This window comes from Pithys albifrons, chromosome 28 (genome assembly GCF_047495875.1).
Source record: "Pithys albifrons albifrons isolate INPA30051 chromosome 28, PitAlb_v1, whole genome shotgun sequence".
Lineage (NCBI taxonomy): Eukaryota > Metazoa > Chordata > Aves > Passeriformes > Thamnophilidae > Pithys > Pithys albifrons.
In genome coordinates, this window is record NC_092485.1 from 1,562,502 (window position 1) to 1,583,993 (window position 21,492).

The window sequence follows — 21,492 nt, forward strand, 5'->3', positions numbered from 1 at the left end:
CCCACTCTGCACATCCCAGCTCAGGCCACCTCAGGGCGAGCGCTGAACAGGCTGTTCTGACCAGGACAAACCTCCAAGGGTCGTGGCTCCCGCCAGCCCTCGCCGTACGTTCATGGGAGCCACGGAGTACCAGATGCCATCCTCGTCCGAGGTGTAATCCAGGCACTCCACGGAGCTGAGCCGGGAGCGGCCGTCGTAGCCCCCGATCACGTAGATCCGGTCGTGGAGGGACACGGTGGCCACGTAGCGCCTCTTCCGGGTGATGCTCTGGGGCAGCGAAGGAACAGAAAGGTCAGAGGCAGCAAACAACACTGGGGCATGGAGACCAACACTGCCCTTCCACCTTCCTCTGCTGCTCCTCTGGGAAACAGCCCACAATCCCAGAGCAGGCAGTGCTATGGATTCAAAGGACACAGCCTGAGTGACTGTGTGTGCCTTCCCCTGGCTGTACTCTCTTGTCAGGGCCATGTCTCTTTGCATTAAATGTCATTTATCTTATATTGCTACAGAATCTTTGATGCATCTGGGACTTGTGTGTGCCTCTCACTGGCTTTACAGACACTGATAATGGGAAAATGTGAAGACTCAGAACGTTTGATGAAGCTTTTAGCCTCCAAAAAAGACCAGAATTTGGGACACCAGGTTGTACTGTGTCTGCCCTGATTGGTGATTATTAAAAAAGAGGCACTTTCACACAGATTAAGGTGATTTTAATTTGTGTTGAAATGCTCTTCATTGCAGGAATTCTGTCTTCCCTTTATGCTCCAAAACACTGCAAGCAGTGGGATCATGGAGCAGCCTGAAGGCTGCACTGATTACACTGTTCCTATTGACATCCCAATTATCATCACTAACCTTAAAGCTTAACACCCCTTCACTCAGAAACACGATAGTTCTCACTCCCACAGCCAAGATGTGGGTCTCTGCAGGCTCAGCTGATCAGGACTATGACAACCCCCTCTCCCTCAGTCACTCAGCAAACTGAGGCTGTTTCAGCATTCATGTAAATCTCTAAAGAATTTCTGTCAGAAATCCTCAGCAGATTGCACAGGACAGCCCAAAGAGGATTGTTATCCAGCTGATGCTGCAGGATCAGTGTTTGCTCACCACCTGGTCAGCCCAGTGCTGATCCAAACCCGCCCCTTACCGGCAGGAAACTCCACTCCTGGGTCTTGGGGTCGTATTTCTCCACCACGTCGATGGGGGACTGTTGGCTGCCGAAGCCTCCGATGACCAGCAGCACCTCGTTGGCTCCTGGGGCAGACAGGGAGAGCAGGGCCAAGTCAATCCCGCCACAACCAAAGGGTCACCTCAGGGGAACACCCTGAGGAAACACTGAGCCTTCCCTGGTACAAAGCTGCCTCTAAATCCCTGGTTTCGTCAGAGCTCTGGAGCAGGGCTCTAACCTGGCTCCAGGCACTTGGACTCCCTCTGTGCTCAGCAGGAAAAGGAGGGAGAAACTCTTCAGGGTATGTGGCAGGACAGCTGAGTGAGGTGTCAGGAGCTGCCTGCTGGAGGGCTGTCCCTCCCAGCACCAGGGGCACTTTGAGAAGACAAGCCAGCTCATTTAGGTGCTGAAGTTGGCTCCTTTGTATCTCCTTTTGTATTCTTTCCACTGTTTTTCCCAAACTTCTCACCACCCCACAGAATCCAGAGGAAATGGCTGCTCCTCTGCAGTCTCCTCACACCACAAGGCCTCCCCTCAGCTGCAGGTCACATCCAGCCCTGACTTTGGGGACTTTGTTCACCACTTAACTGAGAAACAAGTCAGGCTGTCTGAAGCTTGGAAAATTAATTAAATATTTTCCCAGGAACTGTCTCTTAAATCTTAAGCATTTCATTTCAAAGTTGCCTTCCCTCTACTTTCTTTCTCTCAGATAGCCTCTGAATTTTACTTATGTCCACCATGACTTGAATAATAGCTGTGAACTGGAGGGTTTTAACTTGCCCTGTACCCACTGCCTGTAAGCAGAATTCTGTCTCAGGTTTAGAACAGCTGAGCAGCCTCTGGGCCCTTTCTGGAATAGTTTATCACTACAGTTTAGGACTGTCCAGCTTTTCATTTGCAGAAGGACAGAGCACCAAGCAGCAAACACTTAACAAGACCTTGTCTGTCACAAAGCAAAAGAGCTGAGACCTGAGATGAAGAATAATATAAAACATAACTAGGAGGCATTCAAAAAAGAGCTTCAACAGCTTGGAAAGCCTCCTGTCCAGCAAGACAGCCAGAAGTGCAATCACTTCAGCTGCTCCCATGCAAAGTTAATATACAACTTGATTAGAGTTTATAAGTGACACATTGCTGTTATCAGATGGTATGGAATCAATTAAAACAGGTAGGGCTGAATTCAAAGGATGAAGCTCAGCAACAAGGTGCAGTTTTAACCTGTACAATTAAACAATAAAACAGTTTTATAATGTCTTTTTTATCAGGTAAAGCATTTCAACTAAGAACAAAATTAAATGTGTCTTTCTAAAATCACAGAATAACAGAATGGTTTGGGTTGGAAGGAACCTCAAAGCTCATCTCATTCTACTCTGTAACTCCCTGAAGGGAAGTTCTGGCCAGGTGGGGGTTGGTCCCTTCTCCCAGGCACTCAGCAATAGGACAAGGGGGCACGATGGGCTCAAGCTCTGCCAGGGGAAATTGAAGTTGGATATCAGGTAGAAATTCTTTGCAGAGAGAGTGCTCAGGCATTGGAATGGGCTGCCCAGAGAGGGGGTGGATTCCCCATCCCTGGGGGTTTTTCAACTGAGCTTGGCCGTGGCACTGAGTGCCATGATCTGGTAAAGGGACTGGAGTTGGCCCAAGGGTTGGACTTGATGATCTCGGAGGTCTTTTCCAACCCAATCCATTCTATGATTCTGTGATTCTATGGATGTGGCACGAGTGAGAATCCATCATGTCTTGATCCAACCCCACTGGGATCATCATGTCTTGATCCAACCCTACTGTGATCACCAGCCCAGGGCACGGAGTGCCCTGGGCTGGTGATCACAGTGGGGTTGGATCAAGGGTTGGACTTGATGATCTTGGAGGTCTTTTCCAACCCAATCCATTCTGTGATTCTGTGACTCTATGATCTGTCAGTGCTCCAGCCTCTCTCAGTGTCCTCTCCCCTGCTGCTCACCCAGACGTGCCCGTGTCCTGGGTCCCTGCATCTGGCTCCGGAGCTCAGGCCGAAGGTGGAATTTCTTGGCTTCATCCACGAGGTCTCTGCACTGGAGGCTGCAGCGTATAAAAGGCTGGGGAGAAACATGAGTCACTGGTAGATGCAATGTATTTTAAGAAACCTCAGAGGAACTGTCCTAAAGCCAACTCTTATCAGCTCAGACAGCATGAAAAGGACTTGTGTGCAGGCTGCAGTGTCCTGGTGCAAACACTGCATGCAGGGAAATCCAAGGGCAACTGAAGACCAGACTGCAGCTGAGAAGATATGGCTTGATTCTCACAGCCTGGCTCTGCAGGTTCCATAAGGAAAATGACTGAACTGAAAAGCCACTTCTGCTACATTTAAGCCAGCAGAAGTATGTCTGAGAAGGGGAACTGGCAGTGAAACCACACTTGAAACCAGTGTGGCTCAATCTGCCCCACATCTTGGCCTGCAGCTGCCACTGGAGAGGATGGAGCACAGCACAACAAAGCTGATTATAGTCCCAACCCCTGTGCACATGGGACATGGAGTTGAGGAGAGGCAGCAGAAGCAGTGAGGCCTTGTTGAAGAGTCAGGGACATTTCACCCAAGGACAGCCCATCTCCTTGCACAATGCCTTGTAATTCCCCTCCCTGGACCAACCTCCCCTGAACTCTCAGCACTCAGTTGGGTGTTTGGTGTATATTCTTCTTCCACTTCCACTGCTCTCAGGTTTATTTTCACAGGTTCTCAGTGTTTGTGTGAGGCAGCCAGAGTGTTCAGAGCCCACAAGGGACCAACACGCCACTCTCCACGCTGCCCCAGGCTGAGGATGTCCCACCAGTGAGTGGCACTGCCACACTGGAGAAACCACCCTGTGCATTCACTCTCAGGGAGCTGAGGGCCTGTACACACTGTCTCAGGCTGGATTTGGAACAGATCTATTGGTTTTGGTACCAATCCCTTTTTCATCAACTTCAATTTCAGTTTGAAGTGGACCATAACAAGCTGACTGAACACCCTTTAGCTCTGGCACAACCTGTTAGCTGCTCTAAGAACATCCATGATCTATTCCTCTCAAGATGACTGTTGCTAAATCAGTCTTTTCTTATATACAGAAATATCCCTCACTCACCATTCAGCATCTGTTGGGTGACAGGGGGCAGTAACCCCTGAGTACCTCCCATCACCATCTAACCTGAAGGCTGGTTTGAACTTCCCTCTGCCTTCCTTTCAAACCTTGCCTGGGGTCAGCATCCTTCCTGCTTGCAATTAAACATCCATTGAAAAGCTTAATTATCTCTTATCATCATCTTTAGTAAGCCACCATGAGAACAAGAGAGAAGAAAATCAAAGCAGCCTGGGAATTGTCAGAATGACCTTGTATAAAAGTCTTGATTTACTGTCCAGACAGAGCTGAGCTCTCAGCCATGTGGAGTGTGAATGAATTGCCTGAAACTCCAGAGTCTGTGAATGTCTGTGTGTGCTGTCTGTGTGCCTGTGTTATGCCTAGATGTGCTTAACCACTCCCAGTTGACAGTGATTAGTATAAAAACCCTGGATCACTAACAATAAACTGGTTTCTGTCCATCAAATCAGGAGTCTGTCATTCCATCATAATCATCCCCATTTTGGGTTGCCACTGCAGCATCCCAGTGTGCAAAGCAGCAGTGTGAGCCACGGTGCTTGGCTGTGTGCTGGTCCTGGGCCCACACAGCTGCTGTCCTTCTCACCCAGAGCTACAGGCTGCCCATCTGCACCTCAGACACCTTCTGAGGAGCCACATCCTCCCTGAGATCAATCCCAGCAACCTCCAGCCTGGGGAAGGGGACCTGCCAGCGCTGAGGAATGAAGGTAGAAAGCACGAAGGTTGGACACTATAAGGGATGACAGCAGAAAGGTGCTGCATGTATCAGCAGAGACAGCTGACTAATGGCTCTGGACAGGGCACCCTTGGGCTGCAGATGCTGTGACTGCTGGCACAGCAGTGTGACAGCTCGGTGTGACAGTGGCACTGCAGCTGAGCAGGGACAGCTCCACAGAGTCAGCCCCAAACAGCATCAGGAGAGAAGGAGGGCAGCAGGACCCCAAGCAGGGGCATGCAGTGGCAGACAGTCCCTGCTGCTGCCAGCTGTGCCTGTATATATGGCCAAACTTTGTGAACAAAGATTTGGGAAGGGCTCTTCCCATGTGGGTGTGCTGGCACAGTAGTGTGACAGCTTGGTGTGACAGTGGCACTGCAGCTGAGCAGGGACAGCTCCAATGGCAGCACCAAACGGCATCAGGAGAGAAGGAGGGCAGCAGGAGGGCAGCAGAACCCCAAGCAGGGGCAGCTCCACAGAGTCAGAACCAAAAGGCATCAGGAGAGAAGGAGGGCAGCAGGAGGGCAGCAGGAGCCCAAGCAGGGGCATGCAGTCGCAGACAGGCCCTGCTGCTGCCAACTTTGTGAACAAAGATTTGGGAAGGGCTCTCCCCACGTGGGTGTGCCCTTTGAGCCTGTGCAGTGGATTTTTAAGGTGAGGCACAGCATGTGCAGAACTGACCCCACCGTTTCAGTCCTGAGGTCCATCTGCCAGGGCCAAACGAGTCCAGACAGTGACAGTGAAGTCCTCGGGACTGTCACAGCACCCTGTACCAACCGGGGCTGACCCTGCTGACGGGATGGGATACAGGGAGGCTTTAACTGCCAGGGGATGGTCCCACTGAGACTCAAACTCACACCCTTGGGATTCGGAGTCCGGAGTGCTCTCCCTCACACACGGGACCGGCCCAGCTGTGCCCGTACCTCGGTGTCGATGACGTCCGTGATGTAGCGCGGGGTGAGCAGCGGCATCCGCACGTACTGCAGCAGCTCCGGCAGCGACGCCTCCCGCTCCTTCTTCGAGTGCTTCACCCAGTTTATAACGGCCTCGAACACGGGCTCCTCCGAGTCCACCTGCAAGGGGAGCCACACCCTGATCACACTGCAGGGGGACACTGGAGCTGCTGCCATGAACAGAGAATGTCCAGGCTGCTGGCGCTGCCTCACAGTGACCAAGGGGTGGGATACTGTGCTAAGAGTCTGTCAGAACAATCCCCAGCATGAAATTCCCTCACTTCCTTTTCCTTAAACTTGCATTTGTTTTTTTCCCTATAGCTGAGATCAACAACAGGCAGGCCAAGTGCCAGAGCAGGGAGTGGTAAGCCAGAGCCTGCAGCTGCCACTTGCTGACCTGCAGGAACTCACAGGGCAGCTCCCCAAATTCTCTGTGGGGCAGGAGCTGTGGCCCTGCAAAATGCAGTGTCACCACAGAGATGATCAGAAGTACGTTTTCCTTTGCACAGAGCAGTGTGTGGTGTGGTCCCCAGCAGCCCCTGGAACACCCCAGCCAGACCAGGTACATTAAAGTGATTTATTTTAATTTCAATCCATGTTTAAGAAAATACAAGCAATTGGATTTCAGAGTGGAGAACCCCAGGGCATCAATGTTACTGTTTATTTCTACTGTTAGAGAATCTCAGGTGCTGCTGATATCTCAGATTAACAAAAGCAAAAGGATTGTAAAAATCTCTGCAATATATTGGTTTGGTTTGCTTTTGGCACGTCTATCAGACCATCCAACATAAAAGCAAAACAGACATGAACTAATTATCACAAAGTCTGTTAACTGAGACTAAAGATGAAGATAAAAGGAGAGCCTGTGATGAGAGGACTGAGCCTTCCCAACAGTCTATGACTGGTCCCTTTTGAAGTCCAGTTTGAAGCTGTCAGGCAGAATGTTCTGGGGCAGGGAGCCACAGAGGTTAATTATGTAAGGCCATTCTTCCAAGCCATTGATTTATATTTGTTACAGTGTAATTTGGAATGGCCTCTTTCTATTGGAAACACAGGGAAAGGACAATTAGAGCTCACAAAAGGAGAGCAGAGCACTGCATTGTTTCCAATTTCCCCAGCTCCTCTTTAAATGCAATAATCCTGCATTGATTTATTCCCTCCTGAACTGAATCTCCTCAGACATATTTAACAGTTTTACTGTTCATTAAATAATTTGTTTTCTGATAAATGATAAGTAACACTAAATGCAGCATCACAGGGAGGACCTGCCACTGTATTTCTTGAACAACCCAGGGATTTTCTGAGGGTGCTCCTTCAGCACACTCTGATTCCACACAGCACTTCTGTGCTGGCACAGCAAGAGGGAGATTTGAGAGATTTGCTCCTTATCCCAGAATGACTTGGGTTGGAAGGGACCTCAAAGCTCATCCAGTCCCACCCCCTGCCATGGGCAGGGACACTTTCCACTGTCCCAGGTTGCTCCAAGCCCTGTCCAACCTGACCTTGGACACTTCCAGGGATGGGGCAGCCACAGCTTCTCTGGGTAACCTTTGCCAGGGTCCCCCCAACCCTCACAGAATTTATTCCCACCATTTAATCTAAATTTCTCCTCTTTTACATCAAAACCATCACCCCATGTCCTGTCATTATCAGCCATGTATAAAGTTGCTTCTCCTCTTTTTTACAAGCCCCTTTTAGGCACAGGGAGGGCTCTGAGGTCTCCCTGGAGCCTTCTCTTCTCCAGGCTGAACCCTCTCAGCTCTCCAGAGCAGAGCAGCTCTGGCCCTCTCAGAGCATGTCCATGGCCCCCCTGGGGCTGCTCCAACAGTCCATGCCTTTCTTGTGCTGAGGACCCCAGACCTGCACAAAGTGCTCCAGCTGAGGCTTCTCAAGGAGAGAGAAGAGGGGGAGAATCCCCTCCCTCACCCCACTGGTCCCATCTTCTTAAGGAATGACAGTGCATGTCCACCTCACTGCCTCCTGCAAGGCCTGAACCAGCCCTTCCAGCCCACAAGGAATGTTGCTCTGCTGGGCTGGTCCACTCTCCAGTTCATGATTTCCCCCTCCCTGCCTGAAGCCACTCTCAGTATCACCACAACCCACACAAGCTCAGCCCTTCAGAGTGTGAAGCTGCAGCCTGTCAGACACCAAACACACTCAGCCTTCTCTGCTGCCTCTGGCCAGGGCTGGGTTGTTCACTGCTGTCTCACACTCTTCCTCAAGCAGCCAGAGGATGCCAGTGTGGCTGAAAGCCACTTTCACAGAATCACAGAATCAACTGGGTTGGAAAAGACCTCACAGATCATCAAGTCCAACCCTTGGGCCAACTCCAGTCCCTTTACCAGATCAGGGCACTCAGTGCCACGGCCAAGCTCAGCTGAAAAACCTCCTGGGATGGGGAATCCACCCCCTCTCTGGGCAGCCCATTCCAATCCCTGAGCACTCTCTCTGCAAAGGAGTTTTTTTCTGATCTCCAACTTCAATTTCCCCTGGCAGAGCTTGAGCCCATCGTGCCCCCTTGTCCTATTGCTGAGTGCCTGGGAGAAGAGACCAATCCCCACCTGGCCAGAACTTCCCTTCAGGCAGTTCCAGACAGTGCTGAGGTCACCTCTGAGCCTCCTCTTCTCCAGGCTGAACACCCCCAGCTCCCTCAGCCTCTCCCCACAGCACTTGTGCTCCAGTCCCTTCTCCACCCTTGTTGCTCTTCTCTTCTCACTTGGGTTGGAAGAGACCTCTGAGATCATCAAGTCCAACTCTTGATCCAACCCCACTGGGATCACTCTGGCACTGAGTGCCCTGGACTGGTGATCACAGTGGGGTTGGATCAAGACATGTTGGATTCTCTGTCCCTGGAGGTGTTTCAGAGGACACTCAGTGCCACATCCAGTCCCTTCTCCAGCCTCGTTTCTCTTCTCTGGCCCCGCTCCAGCCCCTCAATCTCTTCCCTGAACTGAGGTGCCCAGAACTTTCGAGGCACACATCAACAATTCTCTTCTGCCTACTCCTGTATTGGCTTTTCAGGAATTCCACCAAAGTTAACTCTTACACTGGTTTGCTTCTAAGAGTTCCTGTTCCTCTGAACTCTGATCAGTGACTGCTTCAAGCCCTTCAACCACAGTGAACAGCAGCTCTTGACAAAATCCACCCCAATAAATAATCAAGCCCTGCCCTCATTACCAGGGAACGTTCACTTTATTCATAGAAAAGTTGGAAAAATGTTATTTCAGATATTCCAGTCAAGTAGCAAATCCTCCAGGAAGCACCTTAAGGGAACTAAATCTGCCTGTAACTCCCTGCAGAGTCAGCCCACCCTGCAGCATCCTGGGGATGGCACCTGCAGTCCTTGTGCTGCTGAGCAAAGGGCAAACAGAAGTTAAAGCTTGGGGGTATTTCAGAAATGTAGGCATTGAGACAATGTCTCTTCTCCAAGGAAAGGAGGGAATAAAGTACCAAAACCTCTGCAGAGGGAACTCCCTGTGGCTGACCTGCAAGAAACACTTGGGGCACAACAAATTCTTAGAGAGAAACTACATGTTATTGATCAAATTCAGATTACAAATTAGCAAAAGAAATTGGAAGCTTTTTGAAAATTAAATTTCAAATTAGGAACTGTGTGAAGTCCACCCCAGGAGTATTGGACTAATTACTGACTGGTTTCAAATTTTACTTCAATGCTTTGCACAGTAATGGTACTTTTCAGGTTTTACCTGAATTTCATCACACTTGATGAGCTTTTCAACCTCTTCTTGATTTAAGAGGATAAACTCTTCATGCTGAACCACCTCTGGAAAGTGTTTCTGGCTGAAGACCTCTGCAGCTTGCATTAGATCCACACAATTGTGTGTCTCAGCAAAATCCCGAATGCCCAAACAATTTGATGGATCCAGTTGGCTTTCTAGAAACTCACAGCAAGCTTGTTTCACACCTATGGAAGATTGGAGGGGTGAATGAGCACTGCAGGCTTACTGTCAATCCACTGCTTTGGAAAGGGCTTCAGAAAAGAAACTTCTAAACCATAATGAAAACCCAACTGAAATAAGAAGTACTACAGAAACACAGACATGCAGGTTTTGCTTTGGAGAATGTGAAGACACTCAAACCAGGCAGACCATTTGTTTGGGCTGGTTTGGGCTCTGGCTGTTCTATTTAAATGGAAAAATAACATCAATCTGATACTAGGAAAAGATTCTTAATGTGAGTTGTACTCAGCTTCATGGATTACAAACCACAAATGTATCTGCTGGTGGATATGAGTACCAGAATTCCAGGTTTTCTGTGATAACTATTGGGTGAGTTGCCAGGGATTTGGGATAATTGCCTGGGATAACTCCACAGGTGCAGTGACATCAACCAGTCTGTCACAAACCCAGACATGCTGTGATGGCAGGTCAAATGACATCAAGGATTTGGTTATTATCATCATTTGACTGAGCTGTAACATTTATGTGCTATACAGCCCACAATTCCTCTCGGGAATTTCCTGCAGAAATCCAGTAGCCCAAAGCATGGAACAATAACCTTTGTTTGCACCCAAGTCAGTTCCTCTACCAAGGAGGACACAGGAAAACAGAAATTTGACAAAATAAACATCATTCATTCCTCCCCCAGTTTCTCCTCCATTCACAGAGGGTCAAACAAACCAAATCTCTGAAGAGCAGCAATGGTGCAATTTGTGCTGCTCCTTGACTTACCTTTCAGCTGAAGCAGACAAGCTGCTGGGAGCAGTTCTTGGACATTTTCTACTGTCACATGCACAGTTTCTGTATATACAAAGTCCAGTAGGATCTCCATGGTGGAGGCTGTCAGGCCCTGGATATCCACACAGGGTTTGTCTTTCTCCAAGAGCTGCAAATTAGAAGAGAGACACAGTTTTATTTTTTAGTGATGTGATCAGAAATTCCCCAACACTCAGAAATTTGAAAATGAGATCTGTCAGAGAGGTTTCAACAGAGGTTTGGCCTTTCTCTTTTTGTGCTCACTGAGAGAATAAGAGGAAGGAGAGAATTTCCCTGCAGAATTCACTTCCAGGATGAGTAAGACAAAGTTGGTTATGGATCAGGAAAACCTGTGAGCCGAGATCAGAGCCAGCAGAGATCACTTGTGTCATCTGTGTAAGACAACCAAAGCCTCTCCTCCCTGCAGGAACTCCAACCTTTCCTCCAAGGCACAGCCCAGGGGAATTGCAGTGTGACACACAGAGGGGTCCCCACCTCTCTGCTATCCCCAGACAGCTTCTCTCACCAGTGTGCAAGAGGCCAGTCCACCCCCCGAGCTGTTTCATTTCACAGAATCACAGACTATTCTGAGCTAGAAGGGACCCACAAGGATCAGAGTCCAACTCTTAAGTCAATGGCCCACACAGGGGATTGACCCCATGACCTTGGAGTTATTACAACCAAGTTTTAACCAACTGAGCTGATCTCAGTTCTGTGCAGAAAGGGGGTCTGGGTGGTCAATCCCCAAACTGTTCACTATTTATACATCTTAGCAAAAAAGGTAATTATTTAACTGGCTACAAGTTACCCAGTTCTCTTATTAAACCACATTTTATCTTCTATTGGTTAATGATTCTCTCACTTCTTATGCTAATTAGCACCATGCTCAGTCTCTCTCCTCCCCCTGGGGGTGGAGGGGGCTGGCAGGGGGGTGTTTCTGGAGTTGGTGGTCCATGGGTTGGAGTCAGGATCTGCCCCTGCCCAAATCACCTCTTGCCCACTCAGGGCTGATTTCAGCCCAGTTGCTGAGCTGGTTTTCTGAGTTTCTTCCTTACCTTGGGGGTTCTGCCAAGTGTCCCTGTGGCCTGGAAATTTGGCCCTCTGTGCCCACCATCAGCAGCACAACCTTCTGCCCAAGTTTTGGTGACCTCCCATAGGTCTGATATCACTGAAGCATGTCCAGCCCTAAACCTTAACAAGGTAATTCTACCAACAAGTAACTTTCCCTTCTAACCCCTGGACATCATCACCACTCTGCTCTAAAACCAAACCACATAAAAGACTTTCTAAACGGGTCATTCCTGATCCATTCTGCAAGTTTGTGGTGAAGGTTCCTAAAAGGAATGACTAGGCCAGAAAGGTCAGAGTTAAATGTGGGTTTAGCTTAAATATTTGCAAGTAAAATGATGATATGTGCACTGATGGCACTTACACAATCCAGACTGTCCCCTGGCTACTTTATCACCTCTGTGATTAATTCTGGAATAATTATCTTTTCCAAAGAATGTCACCCCCTCAATGGTCAATCTTGGGGAACAGCAAATTCTGTGAATCCACCAGATTTGCACAAAACTGAGATTGTATTTCCCAAAGCAGCAGCTCTGTGATTCACCCTGCACATCCCCATCCCTGCCAGCTCAGCAGAGGATGATGTCCCTGCCCCAGCTGCCAAACCAACCTGACTGGTGAAGGACTCAGCACCAGGGCAGGCAGATCAAAGCAACTCTTGCCAGGAATGAGCCCAAAGCTGGCACAGCCAGTTGGGCAGAGACTCAGGAAGCACAGACCATGGTCAGAGCATGATCCCTGGGCTTTGAATGTGCCACAGCTGGGGAAAAAGGAGGTGATACAGGAGAGAAAACAAGAGCAGTGAAAGCTACTCCTGCAGAGGCACCTGATGGCACAGCAGAGAAGGCAAGGGATGTCTGCTGGCCTCAGCCTTGTCTAAGCTGCTGAGAAACACTTGCAGGGGAGATGAGAAGTGCAGGAGGGAATGGTGAACCTCCAAGTAATTTGAGGGAAGAGGCCTTTCAAGCCTGTTGACTCAGTGAACAAACCTTATGGCTTCCAGAGCTAGGAAGGAACAGCAAATCACCTCACCTGACCTGCTGTGTGACAGGCCAGGCACTGCAGTCAGAAGGAAAAACCAGTTCCTGCTTTGGGCCAGACAAAACATTTCCAAAACAAGACTAAACTGTTTGGTACCTCAAAGGACACAGAGGGCACAAAGGTCAGAACTGATCAGACAAGAGTTCCAATGATTCCAGTAGTAATAATGAGACAGACCACACATATTTAGAACAAAAGAAGTTACAAACTTCTATTCCTAAGGGCACCAGACCTTCTGGTACCTGCAAGCATCAGTTCTTCACACATCAGCCTGGAGCTGGTAAAGAAGCTCCTGAGCCACAACCAATATTTAATTCTCAGGCATGCACATACTCTCTTTATACTGTGACCACAACACAAACCATGGGGACAGCACCCAACCCACAGAGATGATCATTTCCTGCTTCCCTTGTATTTCTGCTACATTCCACCTGGTTGTTATTTAGCTCACAGTTTACTCACATGCTAAGGATGCCTGGCAGGAAGGAAGGAAGGAAGGAAGGAAGCATTTCAGGCAATTTCACATAATGTATGTGACACAGAATCAGGATTCTAACATCACACCTCAAAGAAGGATCTCAGGGTGGAGACAACTTGATTCTGAACAGAGAATCATAGAATCACATAATGGTTTGGGTGGGAAGGGACCTCTCTGGCAGTTTGAAGCCATTCCCCCTTGTCTTGTCACTCCAGACCCTTGTAAACAGTCTCTCTCCACCTTTCTTGTTGGCTCCCCTCGGGTACTGGAAGGCTGAAATTAAGACACCCTGGAGCCTTCTCTTCTCCAGACTGAACAATCCCAATTCTCTCAGCCTTCCAGACTCTTCATCCCATGAGGACTCTGAGCTGAGCTCGAGCCTGTGTGTGCAGCATGAGAGAGCTGCCTGCAGTGCTCAGTGCTGGGCTGCTGGGACAGTCCCTCATTCATCAGCACAGCCACATCTTGGGACTCAGAATGCAAAATTATGGTCACACAATGCTAATCAACACACAGACCTTCCTCTCTCAGGTGCTGAGTGTTTTCTTTCCTGGGTGTTCAGTGGCACCAGACACATTTCTGCATCTCTGCTGCTGGAATTTCAGAGCAGTTTCCCCCTTTGTTGTTTAATATCAGAGCTCTGCTCACCAGCAGGGAGTGAAGCAGTGAGGGATTGATGCTCCCTCCTACAAGCACATTTCTAACATCTTAAGAAGTGTGCAGCACTACAGATCCCCAAATCAACTCCAGCATCCACCAGAACACACTTCCACAATCCAAGAGAGTCACTTCAAGGCCTCTGGAGTTCTACCCCAGGATGCTGAAAGCCTTAAGGCAGGGGCTGCAGGTCAAAGCTCTGCTGTGAAACACAATGTTGGTGCCTTCCATTCCACCCATCAATCATCGAGCTCAGTTTTGCTGGGGCAGGGCTAATTTCCTTCCCAGTGGCAGGTACAGGACTGTGCTGGAATTTGTGCTGAACACAGGGATGATAATAAAGATGGTTTTTGTATTGCTGAGCAGTGATCCCAGAGAGCCAAGGCTTTTTGTGCTTCTGGTGCTGCCAGGCTGGTGAGGGGGCAGGGGGTGCATGGGAGGCTGGGAGGAGACACAGCCAGAACAGGTGACCCAAACTGACCAAAGGGACATCCCAGGCCACATCACATCATGCTCAGTTATATAAAGTGGGGGGAAAGAAAAGGAGGGGGAAATGTTTGCAGTGATGGTGTTTGTGTTCCCAAATCACCACTGTGTGTGATGGGGCCCTGCTCTCCTGGAGGGGGCTGAACACCTGCCTGCCCATGGGAAGCAGGGAATGGATTCCTGGTTTTGCTTGGCTTGTGTGTGTGGCTTTTGCTTTCCATGTTAAACTGTCTTTATCTCAACCCACAAGTTTTTCAGCTTTTACCCTTCTGAGTCCCTCCCTGGTCCCACTGTGAGCAAGAGAGTGGCTGTGAGGGGTTTGGGGGCTGGCTGGGGCTACACCATGACACCCATGAACTCACCCTGCAGGAGGAAGGGCCTGAATTTCTGGAACCACTTCCTTCCCTAAGGCCACTTCTTGTTTTTGCCTCTACTAATGCAGATACACAAAAGTGCACTGGAATAAACCCCAATTTCTTCTTAGTTGCAGGGGAAGAAAAATGCTGTCAGTGCAGTGAGGCACTCACAGTGCAGTGAGGCTGACCATGTAAGAGCCTGGAAACAGCAGCTGTTTACTTTCAGAATAATATTTCTCCACCTTCTAGGAGTAAAGAACTTTTCAAATTCTAGAACACACCCTCCAAGAGAAGACAGAACAGTCTCTTTCTGAGGTGGAGCCAATGATCAGCTCTTAAGAGATCCCAATTTGGCCAAATCCAGACAAATGCCAGTGCACAACCAGGATATAGGGGAGCTAAAACTGCTCTGTAACTGTCTCTGCAAATAACAACCCTGTAGGTAAAACTGGTGGTGTTTCAGTTCTCCCACACTGCTCAGCACAGGGGCAAAGGAAAGAGTAAAGAGCCTGGGGTTCATCAGGTCATCAGTGGCTTCTCCTTGTTCTGGAAAACAGGAACAGAAAATGGGATGAAATGAGTACCAAGCAAGAGTGAGAACTTCTTAAAAAGTCAGAAGTGAGAGCAGGAAGGAAACCAGAGAAACCAGGACAGGCAGAGGCAGTTCTTTAGGACAATGTTTGCTGTCAGTCTCAGTGCTGCGCTGGCCAGGCACAGGTGGGACACCAGGGATGGCTTGGGGTAACCCTGGGATGTAACACCAGGGATGCTGTGGTGTAACCTGGGGATATAACACCATAACCCTGGGATATAACACCAGGAATGCTGTGGCATAACCCTGGGATAACACCCAGGGATGCTGTGGTGTAACCCTGGGATACAACACCAGAGATACCTTTGTGTAATCCAGGGGTATAACACCAGGAATGCTGTGGTGTAACTCTGGGATATAACACCATAATCCTGAGATATAACACCATAATCCTGGGATATAACACCATAACTCTGGGCTATAACACCAGGAATGCCATGGCATAACCTCAGGACCAGTCCTGAACAAACCCTTGTGCAGCCCCAGCTGGCACATCAGAGCAGCCAAGCAGTCCCCACACTGGCAGGAGTTGAGGGATGAAGTGCCAAGGAAACCCTGGCAAGGACTGTTAGTCTGTGACACCACAGGGCACTCTGGGCTCCCGAGTCCCAGCTGTGGCCAAACTCTGCACCCACAAGTGCCTGGAGAGCACCCAAGCCCTGTCCCATCCCAGCCCCTGGACACACACACAGGAAGCAGGTCCACTCTGGGGCTCACCAAAGTGCCCTTTCCTGGAAGGAGATCTCCCACAAACACCCCATAATTGTATGACCCTGGGCAGGTTGGTCACTTCAGGGCTTCCATGCAAAACAGCAAATTTAGAATAAATCCAAACTAAGCAAAATCCTTAAAGCAGAGGCAGTTTGGGGCACAAGGCAGTGAGAGATCCTGCCCACTGGGCACACGCATTTTCCAAGGAAGAATTTCACTCCTAGGAAGAATTACATCTCTCAATCAAGGCCACTGTGATGTTACAATTAACATGAGTATAACGGAGGAAGGAGAGACCTCTTAGCCCAGATTCAAAGCACAGTGACCCTCAGCCTTTGTCAGCAGCTAAAAAGAACATTCTGGAGCACACAGAGTGACTGGATCTCTGCACATTGCCCAGAGAGAGTCCAGAAGTCAAAAGCACTCACAGGAATGTGGAGGCAAACCTGAAGCAGCTGAGGCACTGCTGTATTCTGTGCACTGGAGAACAGAGAACTTCAGACTCCAGGGATTGGAGTTGCTGTGTGTAATATTTTCTTTTAAATGACATTCCCTTCATGCAGAGAAAGAGGATGAACCTGATGAATTTACAAATTTCACAAAGATATGGACAAAAAAAAACATGCTGGTGTGTGGCCAGGCCACACAGGTCTGCTATTGGTTGCTTTGCACAGGATATAAAAACTGAGACACCTGTTCCCTCAACAGCACTGAGAGCAGTGGGCACACAGAGAGCTCTGCCACAGCCTTCATTGCTGGGTAAAACAAAGAACTAAACCATTCTCTGCTGCAAGGACTCCTGGGCTAGCAGGGAGGGCTTTAGGACCTGTGAGCTACTTACTAAGGCTTCTCACTGCTCTGGGGAAAGGTGGTAGGATAAGGAAAGAATCTTTTGTAAGAAAAAGCCACAGAGATTGGTTCAAACCTATAAAAGACAAAGCCAGACAAAGCATCTGACATTTAACAGTGAGAATGAGTGGAGGTTTTAGCTCAAACAGCACCTGTCAGTGACTCAGGGAAACAGCACACAGGCAGTGTGAGGCTCCCAGGGTGAACTGGGAGTCAAGGTGCTCTCAGGTGAGGTCTCAGGGCTGGAGGTGACACCCCCAGGGCAGCAGCACCAGCACAACCCAGCACACACCAGCTGCTCAGGCAGTGCCCAAGGCTGGGGAAGGGACTGGAGCACAAGTGCTGTGGGGAGAGGCTGAGGGAGCTGGGGGTGTTCAGCCTGGAGAAGAGGAGGCTCAGAGGTGACCTCAGCACTGTCTGGAACTCCCTGAAGGGAAGTTCTGGCCAGCTGGGGGTTGGTCTCTTCTCCCAGGCACTCAGCAATAGGACAAGGGGGCACGATGGGCTCAAGCTCTGCCAGGGGAAATTGGAGATCAGGTAGAAATTCTTTGCAGAGAGAGTGCTCAGGCATTGGAATGGGCTGCCCAGAGAGGGGGTGGATTCCCCATCCCTGGAGGTTTTTCAACTGAGCTTGGCCGTGGCACTGAGTGCCATGATCTGGTAAAGGGACTGGAGTTGGCCCAAGGGTTGGACTTGATGATCTTGGAGGTCTTTTCCAACCCAATCCATTCTGTGATTCTGTGGATGTGGCACTGAGTGAGAATCCACCATGTCTTGATCCAACCCTACTGTGATCACCAGCCCAGGGCACGGAGTGCCCTGGGCTGGTGATCACAGTAGGGTTGGATCAAGGGTTGGACTTGATGATCTCGGAAGTCTTTTCCAACCCAATCCATTCTATGATTCTAAGGGAGCTGCCAAACGCCCTTCCCTGCACTTGAAGGGCTGCCTGAATTTCCCAGCCACAGCACCAGGGCCTGGTGCCCCTGCCAGGAAAGATGCCCAGAACCACAGAAACCACAAATCACCACTAGAAAAATAAGTAAATGTATCAGAAGCCTCTGGTTTGGGAGCTCAGCCTGACAGCTTGCTGGGCTCAGGGTGGTCACAGCAGACCATGATTCAGGACCACAGTCCCAGACACAACCTCAAGTCCCCACCAGCCCACGATAAAGGGCTCTGGGGCCACCATGAGGAGACCCAGAACCACGAGGGGCTCCAGGGCCACCAGGAGAGGGCCCAGAGGGCTCCAGGGCCACCAGGAGAGGGCCCAGAGGGCTCCAGGGCCACCAGGAGAGGGCCCAGAGGGCTCCAGGGCCACCAGGAGAGGGCCCAGAGGGCTCCAGGGCCACCAGGAGAGGGCCCAGAGGGCTCCAGGGCCACCAGGAGAGGGCCCAGAGGGCTCCAGGGCCACCAGGAGAGGGCCCAGAGGGCTCCAGGGCCACCAGGAGAGGGCCCAGAGGGCTCCAGGGCCACCAGGAGAGGACCCAGAGGGCTCCAGGGCCACCAGGAGAGGGCCCAGAGGGCTCCAGGGCCACCAGGAGAGGACCCAGAGGGCTCCAGGGCCACCAGGAGAGGACCCAGAGGGCTCCAGGGCCACCAGGAGAGGACACAGAGGGCTCCAGGGCCACCAGGAGAGGACACAGAGGGCTCCAGGGCCACCAGGAGAGGGCCCAGAGGGCTCCAGGGCCACCAGGAGAGGGCCCAGAGGGCTCCAGGGCCAGCATGAGGAGGAGATCCAGAGACATCCAGTGCCATCATGGGGGAACCTGGATACACTGTGGGAAAATCCAGGGTCACCGTGGGAGAATCCAGAGAGACCCAGGGCCACCACAGAGGGACTTTGGGCCACCATGCAGGAACTCAGGGCCACCACAGGGAGTATCCAAGATCACCACAAGGGGATCTTGGGCCACAACGGAGGGGAGACCCTGACTCAGCTGCTGAGCAGCCCGACAGAGAGGGGCCAGCCCGATAGACAGAGGGGCCAGCCCGACAGAGAGGGGCCAGCCCGATAGACAGAGGGGCCAGCCCGACAGAGAGGGGCCAGCCCGACGGACAGGGGGGCCAGCCCGACGGACAGGGGGGCCAGCCCGATAGAGACGGGGCCAGCCTGATAGACAGGGGGCCAGCTCGACGGACAGAGGGGCCAGCCCGATAGACAGGGGGCCAGCCCGACGGACAGAGGGGCCAGCCCGATAGACAGAGGGGCCAGCCTGATAGACAGGGGGGCCAGCCTGATAGACAGGGGGCCAGCCCGACGGACAGAGGGGCCAGCCCGACGGACAGAGGGGCCAGCCCGATAGACAGAGGGGCCAGCCTGATAGACAGGGGGCCAGCCCGACGGACAGAGGGGCCAGCCCGACAGACAGAGTGCTAGCTCGACACAGGACAAGCCCGATAGACAGAAGGCCAGCCCGAGAGACAGAGAGACCAGCTCGACAGACAGGGGGCCAGCGCGACACAGGACCAGCCAGTCAGAGGGCCAGCCCAATAGCAGAAGGCCACCCCGACACAGGTCCGGCCAGCCCGAGGGTCAGCCTGACAGACACAGGACGAGCCCGACACAGGACGAGCCCGACACAGGACGAGCCCGACACAGGACGAGCCCGACACAGGTCCAGCCGGCCGGAGGGCCAGCCCGACAGACAGAGGGCCAGCCCGACAGCACAGGACGAGCCCGACACAGGTCCAGCCGGCCGGAGGGCCAGCCCGACAGCACAGGACGAGCCCGACGCAGGTCCAGCCGGCCGGAGGGCCAGCCCGATCGCCGGGCGGCCCTGCCTCCTCCACCCACGGCGCCCCCGGGGCCGGCGGCGGCACCGACCTCGCTGGTGAACATGGCGCAGAAGTAGTCGCTGCAGGCGGCCAGGACGATGCGGTGCGCAGGGAAGTCCTTGTGCTCCACGCGCAGGGTGACATCGCAGAGCGTGTTGCTCTTGCGCAGGGCGTTCATGGCGTTGAGGATGGACTTGGCGTGCGAGTTGGTCATGATGTCCTTGGGGGGGGCCATGGCGCGGGGCACCTGCGGGCACAGCCAGCACGGCCACATGGCACGGGCGGGCCCCCCCCGGCCCGCACCTCCCGCGCCGCCAGGGGGCGCTGCGCCGCCCCGCACGCCCCGCCGCGCCCGCCCCGCCCCGCCGCGACCCCGCGCGGCCCAACCTCGCCCAGACCAACCCAACCCGACTAACCCGGCCCAGCCCAACCCGACTAACCCAGCCCGGCCCGGTGTCCCCGCACTCACCGCCGCGGGGACACGTCCCGGCCCGCACGCCGCGCCCGCCCCCCCGCACTGCCCTCTCCCCCGCGCGGCGCGCCCTGATGGCGTCATCGCGCCGCGCGCCACGCCCCTCCTCCGGTGACCGCGCGGTTGCCACGGCAACGGAGAGCGCGCTGCGCCCCCCAGCGGCCACCGAGGGGCGGGATTGGATATGGAGGGAATGGAGAGACCGGGATGGGGATGGGGATGGGGATGGGGATGGGGATGGGGATGGGGATGGGGATGGGGATGGGAATGGGGATGGGGATGGGGATGGGGATGGGGATGGGGATGGGGATGGGGATGGGGATGGGAATGGGGGAACGGGAATGGGGATGGGGATGGGGATGGGGATGGGGATGGGGATGGGGATGGGGATGGGGATGGGGATGGGGATGGGGATGGGGATGGGAATGGGGATGGGGATGGAGAGACCGGGATGGGGATTAATGGGGATGGGGATGGGGATGGGAATGGGGATGGGGAAGGGGCTGAAACATGTGCAGGGACGGGAACAAAGTTGTGGAAGTGGCTGGAGCAGCAGGAAGGGCTGAGGGAGCTGGGGAGGCTCAGCCTGCAGAAAAGTCCTATGGGGAGAGGCTGAGGGAGCTGCGGGTGTTCAGCCTGGAGAAGAGGAGGCTCAGAGGTGACCTCAGCACTGTCTGGAACTGCCTGAAGGGAAGTTCTGGCCAGGTGGGGGTTGGTCTCTTCTCCCAGGCACTCAGCAATAGGACAAGGGGGCACGATGGGCTCAAGCTCTGCCAGGGGAAATTGAAGTTGGAGATCAGGTAGAAATTCTTTGCAGAGAGAGTGCTCAGGCATTGGAATGGGCTGCCCAGAGAGGGGGTGGATTCCCCATCCCTGGAGGTTTTTCAACTGAGCTTGGCCGTGGCACTGAGTGCCATGATCTGGTAAAGGGACTGGAGTTGGCCCAAGGGTTGGACTTGATGATCTTGGAGGTCTTTTCCATCCCAATCCATTCTATGTTTCTCTGACACTTCTTTTAGAAGGTGCAACTGTGCAAGACTGGCTGAAGTTTGAGTTTAGCAACAAGATGCATCACCTGGAGGGTCTTGGCTGCCTTACTGGGCTGTGATCAGCTACATCCTGACCCATCACTGGTGTCTTTCTTCCAGGGCCACCACACTCATCCTCCTTTGCTGCTCTTTTTGTCTGTAGGGGGGTCAATATTGGCCTGGATCACCAATGGACCATCTCAGGTGATCCATTTGGAGCTGTTGCAATCATGGATGGAAATATTCATGGCAGATTCAGTTTGTTCCACCCTTGAACATCTTCAGCTGTCTGTGGGATGGCTGTGGGACCCT

The 21,492-nt window shown here is 52.2% G+C and overlaps 1 protein-coding gene across 2 annotated transcripts in view; it reads right to left on the minus strand.

The window, feature by feature from the left end:
- The window catches only part of KLHL12 (kelch like family member 12), a 28,263-nt gene extending 8,027 nt beyond the window's left edge, over nt 1-20,236 (minus strand). Inside the window, exons 1-8 of one of the 2 annotated variants that reach the window (XM_071578749.1) lie at nt 20,150-20,236; nt 19,730-19,927; nt 10,641-10,794; nt 9,657-9,874; nt 5,920-6,069; nt 3,132-3,246; nt 1,148-1,254; nt 72-267 (exon numbers count right to left, since the gene is read on the minus strand). In XM_071578749.1, coding sequence (XP_071434850.1) covers nt 72-267; nt 1,148-1,254; nt 3,132-3,246; nt 5,920-6,069; nt 9,657-9,874; nt 10,641-10,794; nt 19,730-19,927; nt 20,150-20,236 — 1,225 coding nt within the window. Of the gene's footprint in view, nt 1-71; nt 268-1,147; nt 1,255-3,131; nt 3,247-5,919; nt 6,070-9,656; nt 9,875-10,640; nt 10,795-11,190; nt 11,345-19,729; nt 19,928-20,149 lie in introns of those variants that run through there. The other variant, XM_071578750.1, reaches the window with a different exon arrangement.
- Between the last annotated feature and the right edge of the window lie 1,256 nt (nt 20,237-21,492).